Here is a 20,588-nt window from a genome sequence, read left to right on the forward strand (position 1 = left end):
TGGGGGACCCCCAAACTCATCAGAAACCCTTTATCCACCTCCAAACAGCCTAGACCTCCCTATTTCTGTTAAGGCATGACCAGGCTTCAAACTGCACGCTCCCACAACCAATCAGCTGTGCACCCCCTTCCACAGCCTTCCGTGCAGGTCTCCTGCCCCCCGGTCCCACTCAGGACAAAGCCACACCAGCACAGGCCCGGCACATGGAAGGTGCCGTTCCCTGGTTTCCCTCCTGCTGCTCACACATCTGTCTTGGACCCAGTGGTGACCCTCCCGAACCTTACCTGGACCGTGTGACTCCCTGCTCAGAAACTACCAGATCAAGTACAGCAGAGGCACTCAGGTCCCATTTAACGTACTGACCGCAGATGCCGAGTGTGACTCTCGCATCTGAAGGCACGTGTCTCCGTACAACATGGGTCTGCTGTCCACAGCCGGTGACTTCCCCGGATTCCCAGCCGTCAAAACAGTATATCCCATGCTATTGGTTAACACAGGGGTAAGAACGTGAACTCGGCAGTTGGAGAGCTTGGGTTCAAATCCCCTCCCGTGGAGTGCTGCTTAGCCCTTCTGTGCCAGTTTCTCTCTCTGAATATCAGGGATAACAGCAGCCACCTCACAAGGCTGAGTGGTGAACAGATCACAGGCTCACAGGGAGGACTGGACAAGACATATTATCAGAGACAGTCTAGCACACCGTGGGCATTAAGTAAGTGTGGGCTCATTGTTATTCGTGGATCATTTTGACTCTAGGTGATTTTCATTCTTAGGCTGTCTTGAGAACCTAACCCCTGCATAGCTAGTGATGAGGGAAAAACTGTCTAAAGGTCTGATGTACAAGGGAAGCCACTTTAGCTTTCTTTCTCAGTCAACACGACTGTATATAAACTTTGTTGAAAAGCTTGATTCATTGCCCACCACGTGTGCACTGTACATCTGCTTTGTAAATGAGTAGCCTAAAAAGAAAAACCACCCTGACCTTGAGATAGTGATCAGTGCCTCTACTCCCTGCATTCCTTTAAAACTCATAATCCCTGCCTATATGCTAATCTGTAATCTTTGGAGTTTTTCCAAGATGTAAAAACTACATGACCCTGTAGAAACTGTTCATTCTCCAGAGCACTTTCTTCCCTGTAAAGAGCATGTTTCCCGGGCAGCTGTCCTAACTTGGCTGGAATAAAACCCTCTCTCTTACTTTTAGAGATTCTAAAGGCTTGTTCATTTTGTGTCCACATTTCCTGGCGTAGACGGTGGGATAGCAGAGCAAGGTGCCCAAGGTCACCTGGGGGTGCCGTGGAATCGTGCGCTCAGCGCCAGCAAGGGCCCCTTGCACCCCTCTGACTTCAGGGCACCTCACAGGAGTATCTGTGAGTTCTCCTGGTATCCAGACCTCCTCAAGTTAATGGTCCTGACTTTCATTTGAGCTGTTGAGGGTTACTGGTAATGTTCTTTAGGTGGGAATAACCTAGAGTGGCTGGAGTGGATGGGGTGGTTGTTTTAAATTGCCATTGTTCTAATTGATGTTATTAATGTAAGGCTTGAGTCAATTTTCTGGCTAGAAATAAGAGAGACTGAACCACTCAGCCCTGAAGAGACGGGACCCTTGCTCCTTCTGGCCAAATGCTGCTTTCCAGATACTGAAAGCCTAGGGGAAAGTGTCTGAGGATATTCTTTGAGATGTGTAACAGTTCTCTAGGAATTCCCCATCGCATAAAGTAATTAACAATTGGCTTGTCCGGGGACACACACATAAGGATTGATCATCCAACGCTTTGAGCCCCCTCGGTGGTCTTAGACCTTGCTGGGAGAGACTGAGACACATAATAGAGAGTATCATGCCCCTTTGAAAGTGACATTCACAAGCACCACCCTCTCGATCCACCACACTTAATTAATATCCTTAGATTCTTCTCAAGCCTTATTCCCAAACTGAAACTAAAGTGAATGGGGGAGTCACGCTTCAAAAGCGGAACAGCTCCCGGAAAACCAAGCACCACTCACAGGAACCCCAGCAGGCTGTAGGTACAACACTTACGGAGCCTCCACATGCAAGTGCTTACTTAAATGGGAAAATGTAACTTTGGATAACCTGAGGTTCAGATGGTCCAAACAAGCTTCTTCTGACATGTCTAAACTAGTTTTCTAGCAAGCACAATTAGAGAGAGCCGGCTGTTAAGACTAAGCAACCAAAAACGAAAGGCGTTCAGGTCACTCGGTGAAGCTCCTGGCTTTTGGGGGGGGACCAATGCCCATTGAGGCCCTCTGGGCTTCATCTGGCTGTTTGTTGGTGCAGCTCTTGGCATCTTTGGACAGAACTGGTCGTGTTCTCACTGAAAAAAGAGAAATAACTAACGAACGGATCTATAAATGATAATGCTATCTTGCAATGAGATTTGTTTTCATAAAAGGGAGGTATCTGGAAATCGGGCCTTTGATGTCCTCTCCACAAATATTAATGAAACAAAGGCTACATTTTGTTCGCATCTTGTTTGTGCGTGTGTGTTATAAATGTGAGAGATTTTTTTCTACCTTCAGACGGCATTGCTAAAATTAATTGGTAAAAGGGCTCTATCTAATTGGTTAAAGGGCAAGCGCTTATAAGAACCGGGCATTCTAAAACTCAGAAAGATGGAGGCTGATGCAAATGTTTTTCAAATTCATCGGATCCGGGAAAAGATTCAGTATTAAAACTAGCTTCAGTTTGTAGGTTCAACTAAAATGTCTTTTGAGTTAGGTTCAACATATGTCTTTTGGAGTCACCAACATCGAATACAATACAGATAATCAACTCCTATTCCAGCTGAGTTTACTGGTTACCTTCACGTTTTATCTGTTGCAATTGGTCAGCAGAAAATGACTTAAAATGATGGTTAATTTCGTCTGTCTCATGAAGTTTTCATGGGTAACTGTTAAAAACAAATAGGCTGAGGGGTGCCTGGCTGGCTCAGTTGGAAGAGCGCATGACTCTTGAGCTCTTGAGCTCGGGGTCATGAGTTTGAGCCACGCGTTGGGTATAGAGAGCACTTACAAATAAATTAATTAATTTTAAAAATAAGTTGCATAAATAAAAAGGTTTATAGCTTTCAAAATTTTTGGTAACCTGAAACTTCGAAGTGTTGCTAAGTTAAGTGATAAGCTGGGTTGAATTCACTGGATATCTAAGTCTTTTCCAAATAAGAGAGAACACTAAAGCACTGATTCCTGAATGTAGGTTTGCCTGCTTTGGGCTTCTGACTGCAGAAAAACTCAAGATACTTGGATCTGTTGGTAAATGTGCTCTGTGCTTTACTGAAAGTTGTCCTCTGAGAAAAACAATACACATTTCTAGAAATTATGAAATGTGTCCACAGATTTCCAATCTGAAGACTTCTGGTGGAACAGATAGTTCGCATCAGTCACCACTTAGCTTTCACTGGAGTCTGAGGTTTCTAAAGGTGAAAGTTCTGATAAATGCAATTAGGACTGCTGGGAAATGATAAGGAAAGCAACTCGGAATGCAAGGAATGTAAGATGTGTTGTTGATACGAAAGGTGTGAGGAATGGGAATACATTTTCATGAAGGAAAAAAAAAAATCTGTCCTAAAATGAGACTGGTTATTTACAGAGAAGGCTTAGAACAAAATATGAATAAAAAGGACAGCTTGAAGGAACTAAGGTGGACTTTATGAAGCCAATGGAGCCCCTTGGAAATGTTGGCCTGATACTTGCTTACAGTGTTCCCAGCAGCCTTATCAGGTAAGTAAAGAATGTCACTTCCTGGCAGGTGCAGGAACCTCAGAAGATTTGGGGGACCTTGAGAAGAGGAATATACTCAAATCTATAGGTATTGCAGGAAAATCTGACAGCAAGTATTTGATTTGGCTTCTGGCCTTGAGATGCCATTAAAAGTTCAATCTAAAATTCCTTAGAAAAAGTTGCACAAAGCAGATTACAGTGAACTTATATGACCGAGGCGCGTGGGTGGCTCAGTAGGTTAAGTGTCTGACTCTTGATTTCGGCCCAGGTCATGACCTTACGGTTCACGGATCGGGCGCTATCAGCGCTTGGGATTCTTTTACTCTTCCTCTCTCTCTGCCCCTCCCTCGTGCACACACTCTCTCTCGCTAAACAAACTTTAAAAAAACTTATATGACTAATCAATAGTGCTTATGAACATAATGAGGCCAAATGTGTTAAAACTAGACTTGCTTTACAAACAAATTCGTCTTAAGGCTATTTTTGGTAAAAATCAGGGTGACTGTAGAAAAAAGACGTTTCAGTAACACACCTTTGTGTTAGATATTAGATTTCAATACTACTCGTTATAAACGAGACTAGGTCCTGATTTCTTCTAGTGCCCTCCAATGCCTGGCTAACGTCCTCCTCTCCGAGCTAACATTTTGATTTTTCTCCCACCTTTCTGACCCGGAATCATTTGAGAACTAAAACTGCCCTCTTTTCCTGAAGCCCTGCAAACCGAACCGGATGTAAAGATCGCTACAGTAGCTCACGCGTAGGCAATCATTGTGCCCCTTGCCCAGTGGGCCACGCAAAGATCATCAGAGCCGTCCGAACCACAAGCCGGGATCAGAAGTAGATGGCATCAGGGCAGACTGCTCTCCCAAGATTCAGGACCAGGCCTGTGTTTCTATGCTTCTTTCCTTTTAAACTGTAGTATTAGAAGACAGTCAACCCACTTGTTTGCTTTCATTTCTGCCTTTATTACATCCTGGTTACTCGCTAATGTAACTAACATAATGTCAAATACGTCCCTGGTACCTCATTCCGACGGGAACTTGGCTAGAATGTTCATGACCTCTTGGACAGGTTCTAACATTCTTTTTCTTTCTGGTGTTTATACATTATGAGGGACCTCCATTAGGAAAAACCTCTCCAGAAGTACCATCTGACTCAAATGTAACCTGCATTATATATAACACTCAATGGATAGACCCTTGCATTTCTATAAACTTAGGTGGCAATTTATCAATTGCCAATGAAAGCTCCCGGCTACATACAACAGGAGGAACTTAGTGGTAGCTTGTCCAACATGCCAAAACATCCAACGTGCTCACAAACCGTATTTTAGTGGATGGAATGGCTCAAGACAAAATAAAACAAAAAAGGGTTATCGACCAGTGACTCTAATTTAGGAGTGACTTGGTGGATTTAGCCACCTCCCAAATCTAACTTTGCCATATGATCCAGAAGATTCTGAGGTAACTATGAATCAATGGTCTTCTTTACTAACTGCAGAAACCCAGAATGTACAGCTCTCCCAATCTGTAGAAAATTGCCAAAGATTCCTGTAACTTATATAAACGTTCAACTACTGTCTCAGTGCCCAAACTTACGGACAACTAGGCTTAAGACAGTTTTCTTTTCAGATTTTATTTTTAAGTAATCGCTATGCCCAATATGGAGCTTGAACTCATAAGCCCGAGATCAAGAGTGACATTCCTAATGGAGTGCCTGGGTGTTAAGCATCCGACTTTGGCTCAAGTCATGATCTCATGGTTTGTAAGTTCGAGCCCCGCATCAATTTTTTTTGAATGTTTACTTATTTTTGAGAGAGAGAGAGAGAGACAGAGACAGAGCACGAGCAGGGGAGGGGCAGAGAGAGAGGGAGACAGAATCCGAAGCAGGCTCCAGGCTCTGAGCTGTCAGCACAGAGCCCGACGTGGGGCTCAAACCCACGAGCCACGAGATCATGACCTGAGCCGAAGTCGGACGCTCAACCGACTGAGCCACCCAGGTGCCCCCTCTCTCTTACTTTTAGAGTTTCTAAAGGTTTGTTCATTTTGCCTCAACAGGACTCCACTGTAGAAACTACTTTAGGTGACACTCGAGGCCCTCAGATCTGAAGCCACCCTCGGCTCCCTTTACCCTCCCGTGTCACAGCCTGGCTGTCCCCGTCACAAGTGCCCGCTTGCATGCTGCTATGTCTTTGCTCACACAGACACCTCACCTAGGATGGCCTTCCCCTGATGCGTGACCCACACCCACTCCCCTAAACCTGCTCCATCCTTTACGGTTCAGCCACAATGCCACATCTTCCGTGCAATCCCCTTAGCACGGGCGCTAAGCAACGCCCAGGGCATAAACACCCGAAGACAGGAGAGGCAGAAGTCCTCCTCGCTTGATTCATTTTTCGTTCTGCAAGTATTTCATATGTTCATGGCCTCCTTCCTGTACAGGGCACTCCACCTCCCATAGGGGCTCCCTGGAGGCCGCTCAGGGCTGGACCAGCTCTCACAGCTGGGCAATCTCCTTTCTGCAGACAGAAGAATGAGGGGGGAGGACTAAGTGGGGAGCACTGAGTGTTCTGCACCCACACCTGAGAGGCTGAGGGCATCTGCCCATCCACCCCTCAGATGCATTCTGGATGCCGCGGTGTCAGCACCACAGTGACTGGGGACCCAAGACACGGGTTGGCTGTGCTGGAGGTTGCCCACCAGTGAACCCCACTCTTGGCATCCGTCCCCCGTGGGGCTAGAGTGGGGGCAGGTGGGACTTCTGGTCATTGGAGCTCCCAAAGTTCTAGAAGGGGATTTGGGGAACCCCAATAGAGAGACCTGGGCCACATCTGTTTGGGCTTTGGGGTCCTCTCCCACCAGGGCTAGAAACAGTCCTGAAAAAGCCTCGGGATACCAGCTAACCATCCTCACCCCTAGCAATTCCAGAACTTGCCAACGTAACCCCAGCAGGGCCTTACAACTCCCCCTCTGCTCCCACAAGACACTATGCCAGGGAGGAAGGGGTCAGGGTACAGAGGACAGGGCCGGAGGAAGCCTGGCTTCCCACTGTTTACCTGTTGGGTCTCATGTGTTACACACTGGGCACATGTAATACCTGTCGTTTCTTGTTTGTGTGTTTTAATCAAATGTATATAGCTACAGCACCCTGCCTTCCCAACTGACAGGCAGGAAGCTGAGGACAGCAGATCAGGGGCTTCCAGCCCTCGTAGCGAACGGACAGGTGGCCCCAGCCAGGCTGAGGGCTCCCCTGTGAGGGCCCACTCCCTCTTCCACACATCTGACCTGTGCCTGGCTGACCCTCAGGCCAGGAGACGGGTGAGCAACACACACATCCGTCATCCCCACCAGCATCGGCCTCCTGGGCTCGGGGCCGTGAACTCCCCTCCCTGACAGTGTGCCTGGGAGAATACGTGTGTCTATCTTCCTCCCCCTCCGCACTGGCCACTCCTGGGCCACTTGGTTCCTCCAAGTGAGGTACACACAGTAGGTGCTCAATGTGGTGTTTCTTAAAAAGGGGCAGTATCTGACCTGAGAGAAGGCGTTCTTCAGATTTAGTGAGTATATTTAAGTGCTTCCTAAATACCCCTGCTCAAGAAAGGAGCTGCAAACTCAGATCCTGTGGGAGTCAGCTAGGAATGTAAATACAGGACGTGAGCTGGGCTGAGTGGAAGCCCCGTCAGGACGCCAGGACATAGGCACTCATGCCCAGCCAACACTCTGGTCAAGCCTGGGTCTCAGTTGACGCTCAACGGTCGGCTGGTGACAGGGCGCCACCTGCTGGTGGGAGCAGGAGGAGACAAGCACTCACCCCAGCAAAGTAGGGGTGAGCCTAGGAGACAGGGGAAGTAGGAGAGGGGGGATGTGTCCCTTCTGTCACTAGCTTTGGTCTGCCCACCTGACCATCTCACAGCTCGTGGCCCAGCTGCTCAGTTCCCTGAGGATGGGTCACACCACACTCATATTCATTCTTTCTCTCTCTCCCTTTCTCTCTCTCTCTCTCTCTCTCTCCCCCTCACACACACACACACACACACACACACACACACACACACACCCAGGCCAGTCCAGACAATGCCCTTCCCTGCCCAGCCACCCAGAACCTACCAGGAGAAGGAAGTTCTAGAATATAATTCATAAACCACTGGTTCTCAAAATTCAAGGCAGGGGAGAATCATACAGGATTCGTGTTAAAATGCAGGTCACCAAGCCCACCCTGGGATGTCACCTTTAAAGCTCTAGAGTGGGCTCCATGAATCTGTATGTAAACAGAAGCAGCCCATGGCGGCTGTCCCCATCACCACCGGAGACACCTTAAATGACCAGGCAGATATTAGCCTCTGATAATTTTCCTCCTTTTCAAGGAACAGGGCAGGCCCCACTGTGGTTCCAACTGGTGTGAGCCAGAGGCCAGCATGAGGGGGAGCAGGGGCTCCACGTTCTCCCCATCTCCTTCCCCAAGTCCTCAGTGGGAAGGGTCACCTAGAGCTGTGATGAAACCGGCCCCACCTCCCAACACCTGTGTCACGCCCTCAGCCTTAGCTCCAGCTTCTCGAAAACAAGGGAACTCCTAATTCAAAAGCAGCACGGCGGAGGGGCAAGCTGAATGCCTCCGTGCTACTAAACACTTAGAAACCCTGGACTTAGAAAGGTCTGTGGCTTGGTTTCTGCATCTGTAACGTGGGGATATTAACATCACCCCTCTCACAAAGTCAGCGTGAGGATTAAATGGCGCAACGCCTGCAACGACGGGCCGGCAACCCGGCCTGGTGTGTGACAAGAGCAAGCTGTATGAGTCAGAGAGGAATGTCAAAGATACAGGGGCAGGAGGCTACCGATGCTCTGCTGGCTGGGGCTGGCATTCCCAAGGGAATGCCTAGAAAGAGGCTGAAAGGCCTAGAAGAGGTCAGGAATGCAGCGCTTGGCCTGCCTGAGGGAAGCTGAAGCCGAGAGCCCCGCGGAAAGCGGAGGTTTTGAAGGACTACCTTCAGAGAAAGACTGGACCAGGGATAAGACCCACTTTTTCATAATTAGAACGCTGCTTTGTCTTTGCCTGGGCACTGAATTAAAAAAGAAAACAGGGGCACCTGGGTGGCTCAGTCGGTTAAGCACCAACTCGTGGTCTCGCCTCAGGTCTTGATCTCAGGGTAGTGAGTTCAGGCCCCACGTTGGGCTCTGAGCTGGGCGCGGAGCCTACTTTAAAAAAACCAAAAACAACAACAAACAAATCACCCCCCTGAGATTTGGAAACCACAGGTGGGTGTAGGGTTTGAATATTCAATTCCCTAGAGGCCCCGACACCCCTTGGGCTGAGAAAGATGTGTTTCTAACCCAGCGGCAGGCAGGCATCTGCTGCAAGCAAACACAACCCTTCTGGAGCACACGCCCTCAGTCCAGGGTCATGCAGGCCAGGCTCCATCAGCCAGGAGTATAGGGTCCCAAATTATATCAGATCCACCCAGAACAACCCACTGTGAGCTAGAGTCAACAGGAACAGGAGATGTGGGCCGCTGAGAACTCCCTGTGATAAAGGTCAAGACAAGTATAGTCAAATGATTAAAGAAATAAAAAAAGAGATTAAACACATAAAACAGAAATAAGATATTATTCCCTTATGTCAGGTGTTTTTAAAAGAAAAGGTAAAAGATTTATCAGATCTGAAGAGAAACCAGAGTATATGAAATCAGGTTTTTTAAAGAACCACACAGAACTTTTGAAAATAAAGTAGGTAGCCTTAAAAATTAAAACTCAGTGAGGGGTTCGAGAGCAGACTAAACACAGATGGACAAGCAAATAGTGAACCAGCAGACAGATCTCAAAATGTAGCAGAGAGGAAGAGACAGGAAATATACTAGTGCAACGGTGGGACGCACAGAATGGAAGCCCCAAAAGGAAGTGCAGGCGAAGAGACCCCGAGGGATAGGGGGCAGACACACACCCCGAGCTAATGACTTGGAACTTTTGTGAAATGAACACAGATGGGAATCCGCAGGCAGAAAGTACCAAAGACCACAGAAAGGTGGTCTCAGACACCTGTGCCCGGCACACAGCGGGCCCCGGGCAACGCTGGCTCCTTCCTCTGCAGCTCGTGCTGGGCACTCCTTCCCGCCAGCTCTGTCAGGCCTCTGTCCCAGCCGGCCATGCCCTCCCTTCCCACACTCTGCCGGGCCTTTCCAAGCCCCGTTCCTTGGCAATGAGGATCAGTTTTTAAAAGTCATCCCCAAAGGCCTGGGGTTCTCTCCCCTGGAGAGAAGTGGGGTGCAGGGCATCGAGGCCCGCCAGTCTACTGGCCAGAGGGAACAGTGAGGTCAGACAGAGGCCCCCAGGGGTTCAAGGACCCAGGAAGCCCAGATGTGCATGAGGCCTTTACCAAGAGAAAGAACTAACCTGAGGACACAAGGAGTGGATGGAGAGGAAAGCCTGAGTTCCTGACTCTGCACAAGCTCAATCGAAAATGCTGAGGAGAGGTGAGGGGCTGGAGAAAAGTGGCTTCAACTCTAGCTGAGGGGCAGACCAGGGGCCAGAGGGAAAGGAACCCACTTCTCGGAGGATGAAGAGGCCTGCAGTGGGGAGACAAGGGCTGGGAACCCCAGCTCAGGTTGCAGGAGGAGCGAGCCTGGCTCCGGAGGGCAGCCACAGGCGCCTGGCCGAGCGTGTGTGGAGCTTTCCAGGGTGACCTACCCGAGTAAGGTGAGAACCTGTAACTGAGCTCTCCCAGCCGGGTCTCTACTGGGACCTTCCACTCTTCAGAGAGACACCTGCGGCTTCTGAGCAGCCATCCTAGGGCTGCATCCCGGACCTGCGCATGGGGAGGTAGGGAGCAGAACCCAGCAGAAGGAAGAAGCCAGAGAAGCCCATTCCACACCCAAGGGCTTACACAAGGAGCTACCTCCATAACTCTCATCTGTTTTTGGGAAGGGGGTCGTCCTCTCCCTAAAATCTATCTTCGCTACTTAAAAGAGTAATATGTGTATCACAGAATGTTCTGAAAATGCACAATAGTATTTTCTAACGTCCATTTTGTGTCTCGTTTTATTTCCTTTCAATTTTTTCCAGTATACACACATTTAACATAACTGGTATCTGTCTGTACCGTCTGGGATCCTTGCTTTTTTTTTTTTTAATTTTTTTTTTTTTCAACGTTTATTTATTTTTGGGACAGAGAGAGACAGAGCATGAACGGGGGAGGGACAGAGAGAGAGGGAGACACAGAATCGGAAACAGGCTCCAGGCTCTGAGCCATCAGCCCAGAGCCTGACGCGGGGCTCGAACTCACGGACCATGAGATCATGACCTGGCTGAAGTCGGACGCCTAACCGACTGCGCCACCCAGGCGCCCCATGGGATCCTTGCTTTTTTCCAAGTCATCTTATATGGAAAAATTTGCCAGTCTTCATTCAAGCATGTAATGAAATTTCATGTACCACTTTTAACAGCTACATAAATTGCATTGTACAGCTGTAACAAAATTTATTAAAGTGATTACCCACTGCTGCTTTTTTAGGCTGTTTCAGGTTGTTTGCTGTTTTACATGAGAACGACACTGGGTTCCTTCACGCATCTTTCAAGACCCACTTCCATTCCCACCTCTTCCAGAAAGCCTTCCTGCATGCCTTCAACACCTGGCAACATCTCCCACCTGTGAACTCCAACCACCTGCGGTGTGCGTCTGACCAGGGCCAGCACGGAGCCCTTGTGTCACTCGCTGCTCTCTGTCCCACAGTGGTGGGCTGGGACTCCGCGACTCTACTGCACAGAACCCTAGGGAGCCCCCCTGCACACAGCGGATGATCAGTACATACGGACAGCTTAGACCCCAGACCCCTCAGACCGCAGGAGCCCAATGAGCTCCACTTGCCGAAGGGCCCGGGTTGCAGGTGCCCACAGTGGCCTGGTCTGACATTTTGCTTCTTCACTGGGCACCAAAAAGGTAATAAACCAGCCTCCCTCAGTCTGCCCTAACTTTAAAGACACAGTCATCTCCCCGTGAAAGTCTGGAGCTCCAGTCAAGACAGCCAAGGCTGAAAGGTTCGATTCCCCTCCCAAGATGACTAAAGCTTTGCAGCGTGCACAGCGCCGGGGACCAGCAACTGCCCAGGTCCCCACCCCAACACAGCATGGCAGGGAAAGTTCCCAGCCTCTGGGGCTGGACACTCAGGGTTTCAATCCCAGTACCATAGCAGCCAGGCAGGGCAGCAGACGCCTGCCTCGGGGTTTTCAACGGACACGGCGCCGGGCAGTGCAAAGGGGCTGGTCACAGCACACCCCACTCTAGACGCCCTGTGCACCGCACCCCTGCAGGGCGGCCACTCTTCACAGAAATCCGCACCTGGCCTGCACAGAGAACTGCATTTGCAGTCTCTGGTCCACAGACATTTAAGTAGAGACTCCATGTGGCCTTCCAGGCTCCCCAGCTGCAGGGCACCGTCCCCCCGGCTCCTCCATGCCACGGGAGCAACTCTGTGGTGCTGCCATGCATGAGATCCCAGCGCTGCCTGGGACATCAGCCTCCCAAAGTCCTTTCGCTAACAACACCGACTCCAGGAAGTCAGAATTTTGTCCTCCCGCCTCTGCCGCCCCTCCATCCTTGCTCCCATGACGCATCTGGAAGAGGCTGAGCTGCACGCGTGTCCCTCTCCCCGGCAGCATTTTAAGGCAGGGGTAGGTTATTCACTGCAGAGACTTGCTGATTTGCACCGAACTCCCCATCTGAAGACAGCGTGAAGATACCCAGCTTGGTGGCCGGCTGACGGCTGCAGGAGGTGTGTTTGTGGCCGAGAGGGACTTAGGCCCCGCCCCTAGTCCTCAGAGACTCGCTGAACTACCCGAAGGCAACACCTTACAGACCCCCCATTCCCCTGAACTCCCTTGACAAGGTGGGCACAGTTAACACCCCCGTTACATCCATGAAGAAAACCAGCTTAAATCAGAGGTTAAGCAGCCTGCCGGGGTATCGGGCTATTTGGTGGCAGAGTGGGGATTCCAATCCACGCCATATGACAGGTGGCAAGTCTTGAACACCAGGCTAAGTACAACCGCCTTAGAGGCCAGCACAGCAATCCAGACTGCTATTCCTGAGGGCCTATGGCCGTCAGCTCACCAGCTGAAGCCTCCCCCAGAACCTTGCCTCCAAAACCGACAACTCACAAGACCGTCTGTCACAGATGATGCCTCTCCCCCTTCAGCTCAGTTTAGCAAACGCTATGTGCGCACAAGGCGTCTGGCACGGCTCTGGCTCTTGGGGCACAGGGGCAAAAGTCCCTGCCCTCTAGGGACACTGCATGACTGCTACAGAGGAGGAAGGGAGCCAGGGGTGGATGGTATAGGGCTGAGGGCTTCCTGAAAGAGGCAGTGACCTAGCTCACCTTGAAGGCCGAGTGACCCTCCACTTTCCGGGCTACCACGCCCTGTCCGGGAGCCTTAGACACGCCGGACCAAAGGCTGCGCACAGAAATACTCTATCTTCCCAGTCCCTGGGCTGTTGGTCGGCCAATAACCTCCATGGAAATGCTCCTTGGAGAGACACAGACACGCATGGGCACAGATATCCCGACCTACCTGTGAATTCGTCTCTGGGTGCCAAAGACCCAACTCAAATCCCACTCTGTGTATGCAGTCATCCCCAAGGCAGGAGTGTGCTCCCCTCCTCTGGGTTCTCACAACATGTCAGTGGCTCTAAGGGGGCACACACATGCCAGCAGGAGACACACACACATACACACACATGCACATGCACACAATCCTTGTACACGCGAACAGGCAATAAATATCTGAATTCAATCACATAGGATGGTGTGCTTAGATGCTTGAAGTCTTGGCATAACTGTCTGGCCTAAAATGCCATGACCAAGTCAAAGCAAAAAATACATAAGACACAACTGAGGTAAAACGGTGGCGTGAAAAGGGGCCTGCAGGCTGAGGGACCTGGGAAAAGCCCACTTTGCCTTCGACCCTCACGTCCTCATCTGAAGACCAAGGCTGGTCATGCTTGACGAGTGCCCGCTCTATCACAAGGCCACTGTGCAGAGTCAATACGGCACCACTCATGAGGCACCTGCACAGGGCCTGGTACACGGGGCTACTCGGCAGTGCCAGCTATGGTCACCTGGGTCAAGGGCACATAACACGCTCAGAGTCAGCAGCAGTGCAAGGGCAGGCAGATCGGCTCCCAGCAAGCGGGAGCCCTCACGTAGTATTTTTCGAACCTCTTTGTCCGCGGCCATAAGTCTCGCACTGCGGCCTGGTATACACAAACTGAACAATGACCGCAATGAAATTCCCCGGCACGCTTCTCCTCGTGACGAGGGCGCACATGGACACGGTCTCTTTGCTCTTCTCTTTCGATTTCACATCTAAATTGATTTCGCACACCGCCTACAGGGTGCCCTCACTCACCCAGGGTATCAGAGCCGCTCTCCACGGTCTCGTTGACCTTCCTTGCAACTCTGGCCACGGCCTCACCCATCTTCTTCAGCATGCAGGCGAGGGGGTCCTGCTGCCAGCCACCAGGCCGGTCTGCTGCTCACAAGGGGGCCTGTGCCTAGGGAAGACACAGGGCCATGAAGCGCCCGCCCCCCCCCCCTCCAGGGACCCATCCCTGAATCCACCCTCCTGTGGGACCCAGGCTGCAGGAAGCCTGCAGGAAAGGGCCCAGGCCACTCACTTCCTCCCGAGGGGCCCAGAGACCAGGCCACATGCAGCTCGGCCTTCGGAGCAGCCGATGTGCCCATCAGAGGGTGGATCCACACGTGTGACCTCACCGGACACAGGGCAAGCGCCTGAAACAGTGGCCAGACAGGTGTGAGGGCGCAGGTATGTGCTGCCTGTGACTCACTTAACAGGCGGAGCAGAGGGGAGGAGGCGGAGCACAGCTCTGGGCTGGTGCCCAGTCCACAACCACCAGGACAGGTCCCCTAGCTCCCAGTTCACCTCACCCGGTACCTCTGCGGGGTCCCTCTTGCTTGCTGGGGAGTGGGGACACAGAGGCAAATGCAGCCGGTCTGACCAGTCAGAGCTCAGTCTGGTTGGTCTGTGGCCTCTAAGAATTCCCTTCCCACCTGTCAACATGGAGGGAAGGCTACAGTTTTATACGGCTTTAGCCAGCAGACCTGATGATCAGCCTGGTGCAGAGTTTATCCGCCAGAGCCAAAAGGAAAAAGAGGGGGTGGGGTGAGGAAACAAGAGAAGGGAAATTGGATCACTGGGGGAGAAAAGGCTTAAAGAAGCTTGTGGAACACAATCAAAATTCTTAGGTGGCAAAGACATGAAAGAGCAAACTAGACAGGTCTCCAACTCCCTGTTTATTACAGAGAAGGAAACTGAGGCATAGAGAGGGACCAGATGACCTGGCCAAGGTCAAAGAGAGTAAATGGCAACAATCTGGCCAGCCCAGCTCCACATCCAGTGTTCACCTCTTTACAAAAGTTGCCCCCAACACCGGCAGCAGCACCCCAGGGACAGAATGAACTTGGGGCCAAGGTCAGTGCCCATTCCCAGCTTCAAAGACAGCTAGGTTGCTCAATGAACTCGCCCTGAGGGTCAGAGGCAGAAGCATGTGAGGACAGAGAGAAGGGGGTGAGGGTAGTGCTCAGAGTTGCTAACAGACACCACGAAAAAGGCCCTATGTGCTCAGTTACACAGGAGGGGCAGGCAAGACTGAGCTGGGGCTGGCCAAGCCCCCCTTCCACTGAGTGACAGGGGTGAATTCCGTGTACGGGTGCATCTCACCAAGGAGGCTGACAATGAAGGTTTGAGACACACAGTGCAGTGGGAAAAGACTGCTTTTTGAAGACAGGTCTAGTGCCCAACTCTGCCATTTATTAGTTCAGAAGCCCTGGGAAAGATTCCTAACTACTCTCAGCTGTAGTTTCTTCATCTGAGAAGGAGATCTTAGTAACACCCACCTCACTGGATTCATATGAGGACTGAACAGAAATACACACATCTTTCCTGGGCCCAGGGCCCAGGACATGTAGGTCTGAACAACTTATAAAGAGAATAAAACAGTACACATGCAGACATGACACTGGCCTCTAATCCCAGTCTCATACCCATGTGACTTTGAACAAACAGCTCAGTGGAACTCATCTTTGAGGAATGACTAGAATCTCCCTCTCCACCTCCAGGAAGTCCTCCCTGATTGCCTTGGCCCTCAGTGCTTTCTCCTCCCTCTGAGTTTCAGCAGCACTTAAGGTCTTAGCACAAGCCACTTGGGTTGTTTATGAGCATTTTACAGTATACATATTTGTCTCCCCAGTCAGCCTGTGTGTGTGCAGGGAGCAGATCTACACTGTGCTCTCCCCCTGCATTTTATACCACATGCTGAATACAGATGCCTAGTTAGTATCCTTTGGCGGTGATGATGATGATCAACAGCCACCATTTGGGTTTCAGATCTATATACAAGCCAGTGGATTCTTATAATAAATCTAAGGCACTGTCTAAATGAGAAGGGTCCTATAGTCAAATGCCTACAAGTGCTAGGCAGGCAACTTGCATAAGGTGGGCCAGGGTGGGACAGTGGGGAATAGTGGTGACTATGGCAAACTAAACCCAACACCTCAACCATGCTGCCCTTAGGACCATCCCTTAAGCCTGAGTCATAGCAATGTCGTCGGGGTCTTGGCAACTTACTCTAACCCCTATGAATGGGAAAACTGAGGGTCCCAGAAGGGAGGTAAATGAGCTAAATGCAAACAGAAACCTAGGCCTCCTAATCCCAGCCTAGGAGTCTTCCTACTGTCCCATGTTCCTTCCTTGCCCTATCTCCAGTATTTGTCATCAATAATCACAAACATGTATTGAACATCCACTAAGGTATAGGGCATAAGAATGAAGAGGACAGAAATACAGGATAGAGCTCTGACTTGTGATTTTCATGGAGAGCTTTCTAGGAAACATACCGAGGCAATCCTGGCCACACAGCACAAGGGCAAGAGAAGGTAGATCTCTAAGCCGCCCAGGGTCTGTGCTAGCCCTGAGTGGGATTCCCTAGGCTGATTTACTTTCAACCAGGCCCTATACTTACAATTCTACTAGCTGTCACCAGGTAAGGTGGGGACAGGGCGGGGGTGCCATAGGCCATTGAGCCCACTGATGAAAACCAGTCAAATTAAAAACCTCACCCCTGGTGGCAAGCTAAGACACTCTATGGTGTGGGTCGGAGAATGGGCATCAAAGCAGGAACAGGAGTGACCTGCAAAGTCTGGGAGGCAGAGCAGGTAACTAGGAGGAAGGGCCCCGTACAATCCAGAGGATGCTCTGGGTAGCATAGATGTACCCTAGACCTCCAAGAAGTTCCTGCTGCCTAAAATCGCCACCCTCACTAACTGGCCAGGAAACCCCCTTCCCCTCCCCTCCCCTCCCCTCTCAAGGGAGAATTCCTTCATAAAGTCCAGCTGATTGTCCCTCTCCCACGTCAGACGACAAAGGCTTGTCCCTCTGGCACAGAAAGGACTGTGAAATAGGAGCCTGGCAGGGCCAGGTATGGCATGAGGCCCAAGATGGGAGCAACGGGCCCAGACTGAGGGAAGACCAGATGGGATGATGGGAGCCTGTACTGGGTCCCTAAAAGGGCACTGCAAGGTTGTCCAACTTCACTGACTGCTCCCTTTAGATCCAACCCAATACTAGTCCTCTTTGAAAAAAAAAAAAAAAAAAAAAAGGAAGATATATTTAGCATATAACAACCCCCAAAAGGAGGTAGAGATAAAAATAAAGTTGCTCCTGTTTTCTGTTTTCGAGAAAAATAGGAAACTTTCTGGGTCACATAAGTGGCACAGAGAGCTAAGGACCTACTTCTAACTGAATGCAAAGGCCCCTAGGCATGGCTGCCCCCAGGGTATCAGGGCCCCTGTCTACATAAACAACATGAGTCAGCCAAAATCTGCATGTCAGCCCCATTCTGGCCACCAAATCTCTTGCAATCCTACAAAAGAAATGTTATGCTGGCCAGTGGAAGCAATCAGCATGCAAGGGAGCCCTCCTGGAACCAGAACCCACCCACAGGATCCCAGGATAACCCCACAGGGTCCAGTCTGGGCTCCTTGAGGCATCTGGCCAACCCCAAAGGCAGAGGTGATGGTAGAAGGAAGTCAGAGTGTCCCCAAGGGACTGCAGGGAAGCCTTAGCTAATTTCAAGGCAAGTGCTCCAAATCGTGGAGACCCTGGAGCACAGGGTCCAAAGCCATACTCGCTGCTGCTACCCCAGCAACACATTCCTCTCCATACACCCCCAGCTCCCCTTTCCTCAGAGTGCGCATCATAGTCTCAGGAAATGTCTAAATCCAGCAAATATCTTCTGGGCACCTCCTAAAAGGCCCACACAGGGGGAGTCAAGTTACAGACACAGGGCATGGGCCAGAATGAGCCTCCCCTGACTAGGAGAAACTTAGTGACAAAAGGAAGAATGAGCCAGATGCCGGCAGGGCCATGATGCCAGGCCCAAGGAACATGTGTGCCCTCTGCATGAAGGAGAGAGAGACATGGTCTGAGCAAAGGGACCCAAAGAGATCAGAGAAAGAGGGAGACAGGTAGCCAATTTGTCTGTCCCCAGACTGCTGGGGGAGGGAGCTGTAGGACCTCCTAGAACTCTGTCCTCTGTTTTTCTGCAGTGAGCTAGAGAAAGTTTTTTGAGGACAGCCTAAGACCAGAGTTTGGAAAGTTATCAGTGTTTGTGAGCAGCCGCATTTGTAAAACGGAAATTCCACCTCCCTTGCTGGGTTTTGAAAAGTAAATGAGATATAACTTTCTAGAAAGGTCTTTGCAAACCTTAAGCACTTCTCACACTGATGCATGACGAGTCGGTGATTGAACAAGTACAGACGGTAAGTTAGGATATAATAAACTGAATGCCAGAAAAGTTGTCTTCCTTTGTGGGAGCTGGCAACAGTCCCTCCTGGATCTATAACCTAGCTTCACCGGGAGACAAGGCTGGAGGAGGGAGGATTTTTGCTTAAACCCTGACTGCAGCCCGCTGCTGGGGCTCCTGTCATCACCAGTGAGAATACTACCTTATCTGGAGCCCCGAGATCCCTGCAAAGGAGCTGCTGTGACACCCCTTCCGCACCAGCTGCTCCTATATTTAGTTACTGGTGTGGTCACTTGGGAACTTTAGAGCCTGGCAGCCGCTCCAAAGGGCAACTCGAGCCTCTTGAGCCATGTGTGCAAGCTTCCCCACCGCTGGCTCCTGCGGGTCCTTCCGGCCACGCCAAGCGGGGGAGCAGGTGGGAAGGTGAGAGGCTGAGGGCTGGATGGTATCCAAATAGCCCCAAAAGCCCTCGAGACCTGGACAGGGTTGACCCACTTTTCCACCCAAGGGAAAGCAGTCCGCTGGGGCATGAGCGGGACGGGCCGGCGCCTGGTTTTGAGCCTTGGGGTTCGAAGCGCCGTGCGCGCCCTGCTCCGGGCACCTAGGCATCCTGGGACGGCGTCTCTAAGGAGTGTGCGCCGGGGCCAGGCCAGGGTCCCCGCGCCTGGCACAAGGGGCCCGCCTCACTCGTCTACCCCACCCCCCGGCGCCCGCAGCCAATGGCTCCTCGTCGCCGGCCCCCGGCTCGCGCGGCAGGCGGGGACTGGGAGAATAAAGCAGGCAGTGGGGGAACGCTGATGCTAGCCGAGGGCCGAGGACTCCCGCGCTGCCCGGAGGCCAGGAGGCATGCTCCGAGGCAGGCGTCTGCAGGCCCTCAGAACGGAAGCAAGCCCAGAAAACGCTGCTTCAGGAACGAAATACACAACAGCTTCTACCGGCAAGGGCGCCTCCCGCGGGGACCAAGGCCCGGCACCGCTTCCCCGGTCTCCCTATTCCCTGCCACCGCTGCGCCCACTCCCGCGAGCCAACCGGGGTCCAGCAGCAGTTTGCAAACAGGAGCCGGCACGTCGCCGGGCCCCTTGGCACTGCAGAAGCCGCAGCTGATGCACCGCTGCTCTTTCCACCCGGTGACCTGGGGGAGGGGTGAGGACGCTGCAGAAACGGGGGCACTTCTCTCCCTCTCGCCCCCAGCCCTCCAGCGCTCAGCCTCAGACTACATTTACTTTGTGGGGCACCAAGCGTGGGGACCCGTTCTGGGCCGCTCTCTGCTCCACTTACAGCGACAATGCCTCCTAGCGCCCTGCGCAGCGCAGTCACGCTCCCTCGGCCGCCGGCGGCGCCCCATGCAACAGCGGCGCGCTGGAGCAGGCGGGGCGCGGAGCGCGGGACCGCGGGCTCTGCGCGCACGACCGCTCGGCCAATCGCCGCGCGGGCATAGATGCCGGGGCGGGAGCAGGCCGCGGGCCCGGGCCGCGCGCAGCCAATCAGTGAGCCGGTCCTCACGCTGCGCCCAGGAGCGGCGCGCGCGGAAAAGCGGCCCGCGCGCTCTCGTCCGCAGGGTGGATCCGCTTTGTGTGCGGCTTCTGGAGGGAAAACAACGAACGTGGGTGTAGACGGTTCGAACGCGTCGCACAGACCCCGAAATCAATAAATAGGACTCCAGATTCTTCTCGACAGAATAGAGTTGAATTAGCCAGATCAGGGGCACTTTGAGAAACGTGAAAATGGGGGGATAGAAAACTTTTCATGTGATGACTTCAGCTGCCCATTCGGGTTGTTACAGACAATTGTGGCTGCACTAAGTTAGCTCACCTTTCTAAATTCCAGCATTCTCCTCTATACAGTAGGAATTAAAATACATAAATACTTTACAGGGGTCACTGTGAGGATTAAGACATGAAATGTTCCGGGCAGCGCTGAGCATGACAGCTCAGGGAAAGGTGGCTGCTTCACAGGTCTTTATTTATGGAGGACTCACCATATACCCTTTACAAGGCACTATGGAGACGACCAAAGAAGCGAGGCTCCTGACTCAACACATGGCA

At 51.6% G+C, this 20,588-nt stretch overlaps 1 protein-coding gene across 3 annotated transcripts in view; it reads right to left on the bottom strand.

Moving 5' to 3' along the window:
* LRRC20 (leucine rich repeat containing 20) overlaps nucleotides 1–19,921 on the bottom strand; it is an 85,473-nt gene extending 65,552 nt beyond the window's left edge. For 2 of the 3 annotated variants that reach the window (XM_058696585.1, XM_058696583.1), the window contains exons 1-2: nucleotides 19,822–19,917; nucleotides 14,130–14,274 (exon numbers count right to left, since the gene is read on the bottom strand). In XM_058696585.1, the coding sequence (XP_058552568.1) occupies nucleotides 14,130–14,211 (82 nt within the window). In that variant the 5' untranslated portion in view covers nucleotides 14,212–14,274; nucleotides 19,822–19,917. Of the gene's footprint in view, nucleotides 1–14,129; nucleotides 14,275–19,821 lie in introns of all 3 variants that reach the window. The other variant, XM_058696584.1, reaches the window with a different exon arrangement.
* Nucleotides 19,922–20,588: the final 667 nt, after the last annotated feature.

This window comes from Neofelis nebulosa, chromosome 13 (genome assembly GCF_028018385.1).
Source record: "Neofelis nebulosa isolate mNeoNeb1 chromosome 13, mNeoNeb1.pri, whole genome shotgun sequence".
In the NCBI taxonomy this organism is placed as follows: domain Eukaryota; kingdom Metazoa; phylum Chordata; class Mammalia; order Carnivora; family Felidae; genus Neofelis; species Neofelis nebulosa.